This window comes from Aptenodytes forsteri, unplaced genomic scaffold, assembly GCF_000699145.1.
Source record: "Aptenodytes forsteri isolate BGI_AS27 unplaced genomic scaffold, ASM69914v1 Scaffold391, whole genome shotgun sequence".
NCBI classification, from domain to species: domain Eukaryota; kingdom Metazoa; phylum Chordata; class Aves; order Sphenisciformes; family Spheniscidae; genus Aptenodytes; species Aptenodytes forsteri.
In genome coordinates this window covers 328629-334147 of record NW_008795920.1, presented here as the reverse complement: position 1 = coordinate 334147, position 5519 = coordinate 328629, and the positions used below count along the sequence as shown (strand labels likewise).

The following is a 5519-nucleotide window of genomic DNA, read 5'->3' as shown; positions in this document are numbered from 1 at the left end:
GTGTCGGGGGAGACCCCCGTGGTGGCCCTGACCCGGCCACCCGCTGTCTCCCGTAGATCGCCCGTGGCTGACCGAGTCCAAGAAGGTGCAGAAGCTCCAGGACAAGATCTACGTGGCCCTGCAGCACGAGATCCAGAAGAAACACTCCGCCGAGGACAAGCTCTCGAAGGTAGCGGCGCTGCCTGCGTGCGGTACGGGGAGCCCGGCCGGGGCACGGCACGTGTGCCACGGGGAGATGTCTGAACCGGTGGATGTGGCTGTGCTGCAGCTCATTAGCCACGCGCGGGCATTTTTTTGGGGGGCCGAGCCCTGGGACTTGTTGAAGGAGAAATTCTCTTTCCAAGGGCCGCGCATCTCCGTCGCGGTGCAGGCGGAGGCAGCCGCGCCGTAGGCAGCCCCACGCCGCTGAGCCCGGCGGTGCATTGGGCAGTGGGGGTTTGGGGCAAAAGGAGCCGTTTCAGGAACGCTTTGGGCACGACAGAGCTGGGACGGGGATGGGGGGCACTGAGGGGCTCCTCATGCCCTCCCAGGCGCTGGTTTTCCTGCGGAAAGATGAGGGTTTGGAGGCAAGGCCACGTTGCTGCCAGGCTGCCCGAAGGTGGGGGGGTGTCCTCTGGTGCTCCCGGCACCGGGCTGAGCCAGTGGTCGCCAAACCCACCGGCTTGTCCCCAGGGGAGGGGGAACGGTGGTGTGAGGGATGCTGGCCGGGAACTGAGTGGTCACTGGTTCCAGCTCCTCCTTTCCCCGCAGATGGTTTCCAAGCTGCCCTTGATGAAGACCATTTGCAACCTGCACCTGGACAAGCTGGAATTTTTCCGTCTCCTGCACCCAGAAACCGCCATACTTCCCACCTTGCAACCTGCACCTGGACAAGCTGGAATTTTTCCGTCTCCTGCACCCAGAAACCGCCATGAACTTCCCACCCCTCTATAAGGAGGTCTTCAACTCGGAGCTTCAGTACAGCGACCCACGGGAGAGCTAAGGCTGGGAGCCACCGGCCCCCTTCGAGTTCCCCAAAATTCGGAGATGAACTAAACCTCAGAGGTTTTGGGCAGTTTATTTAAATCAAATAATCAAACTCAAGAGAACCTGGGGGGCTGGGGTATCTCCCTGGCCCCGTTTCCTCGCTGTGGATTGCAATAGCTCTTGAATGTAAAGCACCTTGAAGGAAAAAGCAAACGGACTTTGCCATACCAGTGAAATGAATGTGAAATCTCCGCTCGGGAGAGGAGATGCTCCTGGCGGTGGTAAGGGACTGACTCCCCCCCCGCAGTGCACGGATCCAGGGGAGCGCACACCACGCACAGGCCGCCGCGCTCGCGGCACGGCCCTTCCCACCGTCCTGGCTGCACTCTCCATCTCTGATTTTTAATTTTTTTTTTTTTTTAGTTGTTGTTTTTATTTTACTTTTTTTACCCAAACACAGGGCATGGGATAAAGAAGGGGCAATGCAGACTCGGCCGGATAGGGGTGAGCCAGGCCAGCGGGGGCAGCTTTGGGCTCCCGGCTGGAGCCAAGGAGAAGGCGAAGGCAGAGCCTTTGCTTTATTCCTTCTCCCACCGGGCAGGAGGTGACCTCAGGAGCTCGGCCAAGAAAGACCCGGCTGTGGCCCGGGGGGGGGGGGAATTCAGCACAGGATTTCCCCGTGGAGGAGGCTGGTTCAAGGGAAAGGATGCCCAACACGGTGGGGGAGAAGCTTTGCAGGGTCTCCATGCCCTCTGTCATGGCATTTTCCCAAATGCCCGGCCAACTCCCCATCCAGCTGGCCGACCGCCTGGCTTTTCGGAGCCGATTCGGCAGGTCCGCCCGCCTCGTGCCACCTTTCCGCATCCCGAGCGCTTCTCGAAGAGGGGCTTTGCCCTTGCAACTGTGGCCAAATCCCAGCTCCCGGCTGCTCCACAGCAGAGGCAGCCGCAGGCGTTGGTGCAGGCGCCGGGGCTCGGTGCCTGTCCCCGTGCATCGTCGCAGGCAGTGGCTCTTTGGGTGCCGGCTGTCGTGTGTAGTTTTCTTATCGAGACCGTTAAAACTGTCCCGTGGCTCAGCACCCAGAGGAGGTTTTGTGGCCTTTCCTCTGCCCAACCCGCAGCCGGTCCTGCTGCCGGGTCCCCGCCCCACGCCGGGCCCCCCCCCCCCCAGCCGGTCCTGCTGCCGGGTCCCCGCTTCCCACGCCGGGACTGCCAGGAGCGCCGCCGCCGCGGCTGCTGTCACAGGTTGAGTTGGACCCAGGCTTTTCTCCTGAAGGAGCTCTTTAGAACTGTTATTTTGGGGTTTGCTCTCTATTTAGCAGGACCTGGGAGCCTTTTAGGGGGAGAAACTGCCCGTTGGGGTCAAGGGGAAGCGAAAGTTCCTTATTCCTTCCCCAGGAAGTCGCGGTGTGGTCGGGACCTGCTGCTCCGAGCTTAGGAGGCTCAAAAGGTGAAGAAGGGATGGATTTGTGGGGCGATGCTGCGATAGCACGCAGCCGGCGGGGTCGCTTGAGGGACTCTATGGCCAGGCCCTGCAGATGATTTTTCCGTCCCTGTTCCTGCTCCTCCTGCAGCGAACGCCAAAAGCTACAAGGGAAAAACCAGCTCCGAGGCAGCCCCAGTTTCTGCTGACAAAGGGCTAAAATTCCAAGCCCCTTCCCGCTTCATGTTGATTTCTCGTGCGTCCGACCCCGTCCTCTGGCAGCTCGGATCATCCCCGAGCGTGAGCCGAAGACCTTCAGTTCCATAATTGCACCCCTTAAACTAAACGAGCAGCTTTCTTAGCGATGGTAAGGGATATTCGTGCTTTCGGTTAAAAGACCTCCTAGGGAAGACCATGGACCAACCTCGACCAGGGAAGAGTCGCCAGGAAGCCGATGGGGTTTCTGCTTCGGCGTAAGGCAGAGAAAAACTTGGGACCATGCCACTCCCCGGCAGCCGCCGTCCGCCACATACAGCCGTGCGCTTTCTGGTTTTGCTAACCGCCGTCTGAGCCGCTTCTTGGAGCGTATCTGAGTTTCGTCAGCCTTGTTTCTCTCCCCGATGGCGTTAAAGCCCAGGTCTCCGGTGAAGGCCGCCGACCCTCCCGGCGGCCCCATGCGATGTTGAGTGCCAACGCGTCGTTCTCCAGCGCAGCGTTCGCCGGGGCGGGGATGCGCAGTGCTTGTTTCCTGCCCTCTCGGATCCTAAAGCTTTGACAGAAGTGAGAAGTCAGTGCTGCCTTTTTCGTCTATAGGGTTGTGCCTTTTTTTTTTTTTGAAGCATCATCTCCGACAGCACCGTTCACTTCCCGGCTCCTCTCTGTGGGGGAAAAGCACTCGAGAAAATGAATGTGCTTTGCGGTGGGGGCTCTCGCCCTCCGTTCCTGCAGGGCAGCAGCGCTCCCTTTCTCGGAGGAAACAGCCGCGGGTGTTTTGAAATGTTTTTTGGGGAAAAAAAGAAGCACACACCCTTATTTACGTCCTCGGTATTCGTCAGCCAACGTGCACCAATGGTCAACGTCACTGTTTTCATTTCATCTGGCAAAGAAACCAAGAAAGCACCTTAAATCGGGAAAAGACCGAGCCCTTGCCACTGGTTGCGTTTTTCCGGCTTACGACACAGCATCCATCTCACGGGAGAGATTTTGGATTCCGAGCAACAAAAGCCCCCGTGGGAATCTAGGGAAGACTTGAAGTATTTAACACGTGTAACTCAACCTGCCAAACTGCGGGAACCTGCACTTTTAAGTTCTCTTTAAAGGAACTGACTTGTCGATTAAATGATTTCTCGGGAGGGGATAAGTGATTAAACGTCGATTTAAATGATTTCTTGCCTGGGACGGGCGGCGCGCGTCGAAAGGGATGGCAAGGGCGCGCCGAACCCCCCGCGGCACCTCTGCTGTCTGCAGCCTCTGCTTTCGGCTCGCCTGAATACGTAGGGCAGCGGTGGCAGTGCCAAGGTCCCTCACGCTCCCTCTGTGCCACCAAGGGACAGCTGCTCGGCAGAGCCAGGCATCGAGCTTGTAGGGAACGGGCGAGCGAAACAGCCCAGGCAGAAAGGCCCGAAAAAGGGAGGTGTCCGCTCTCCCCTGCGCTGGAGCTGTGCGTGGGGCCGGCGGAGGTGACGCACGGGAGCCCCGAGACCCCCCCCCGACTCGTTTCGATGCTGGGGTCCTCGGCGTCTCGGAGACGTTTCCGTCCCACCGGCCGCGAGACGTTTTGCTGCTTTATTTTCAAACGGACCTCGGCAGCGGTCCCCCTGCGCGGGGCGACCTCGGCCGCGAGGGATTGCTCTTTTCCGGATGAAGATTAATTTTGTGTTTGTTTGTTTGCTCTGGCAGTTTAGCTGAGTGTGCATTTCCACCTCCAGAACCCTCACACTGTGTATAAAAATGGATAAAATATATATAATATATATTCTTGTGAATGTTGGTGCAAAAGAGAAAAATATATAACGTTTCAGTCGGTTTTACGTTATTTTTTATCTATATGAATGAAAGGAAGAAATGGAAAACATTTTTTTCCATTTACCACCCTCCACACACCCCTACCTGTAGATACCGACAGGTTTTATGGAAACGTTTTACTTTTTAGATTTAGGAACATGCTTCTGTTCTCATTGAATGTTCTGTCGTGTAAGATTGTAATTTCTATTTTTTTAAAGAAAAGAAAATAACTAAATAAAATTTCCTCTTTCCGACCAGTCAGCTAGGAAGGGAGGGCAGGGGAGGGAGAACTGTTTATTTAAGGACAAAAGCATTGTCTGAATTTTTCATGACATTAAATAAAAAGTAATATAATGTATGGACAAAAAGCTTTTTATTGAGGTGTATTCTATAGCTAGGTAGATGTATATCGCGCAAAATTTACAGGGAGAAAAATAAAGTCTGTTTTACAAGGTAAAAAAAAAAATAACAACGTTGGAAATAGTGACTGTGATTCCAAATTTTAGCACAGGGTGAGACTGGAAGCGAAGCCCTCAAAGTCACAGAAAAGCCTTTCGTTTCTGCAGCGGGCTCAGGACCGAGCTGTACCAGGAGCCCCGATCCAGCGCAGGATTTGGACACGAGGCTAGATTTTTGGACGTGGTGTTATTGGGTCGCTTAAAGGCAGGCGCACACGGGGAAGGACCCCGAGATCTGGGAAAGGGCTTCGTCTGGGAAACCTCTGTTCAGACACCACCAAGCTGAGGACAGTGACCGCACCTGGCAGTACCGGGGACACGTTTCAGGGCAGGGGGTACGTGGATTCGTTTTCAAACGGTACCCAGTCCTAGGAGGGAGGGAAGGAAGATAACGCGCCCTGGATGCAAGGGCTCCTCTCCGTCAGGACGCGGGTGGTTCAAAGGTGTCGCTGGGTATCAAGCGTGCAGATCTCGCCTTCGTTTCCCCCTTCCGCTTCCCCTGAAAAATCTCACCTGGGTGCACGCTCCCTGCTCCCTGCGCAAACCCGGAGCAGTTGTGTCCCCCGGCAGCAGCAGCTGAACTGTCCGGGAGCTCTGGAGCCGGGAAAAACGATGAAAAGGGGTTCCTTGTACCAGCGGGGTCAGTAAATCCCAGGGTCTTGCTTCACC

The 5519-nt window shown here is 56.1% G+C and overlaps 1 protein-coding gene across 1 annotated transcript in view; it reads left to right on the top strand.

Annotated features, from left to right (window-relative positions):
* The window catches only part of LOC103903644 (nuclear receptor ROR-beta), a 19118-nt gene extending 18136 nt beyond the window's left edge, over window positions 1-982 (top strand). The window contains exons 11-13 of the mRNA XM_009284882.2: window positions 32-169; window positions 751-782; window positions 853-982. Coding sequence (XP_009283157.2) covers window positions 32-169; window positions 751-782; window positions 853-982 — 300 coding nt within the window. The remainder of the gene's footprint in view (window positions 1-31; window positions 170-750; window positions 783-852) is intronic.
* Window positions 983-5519: the final 4537 nt, after the last annotated feature.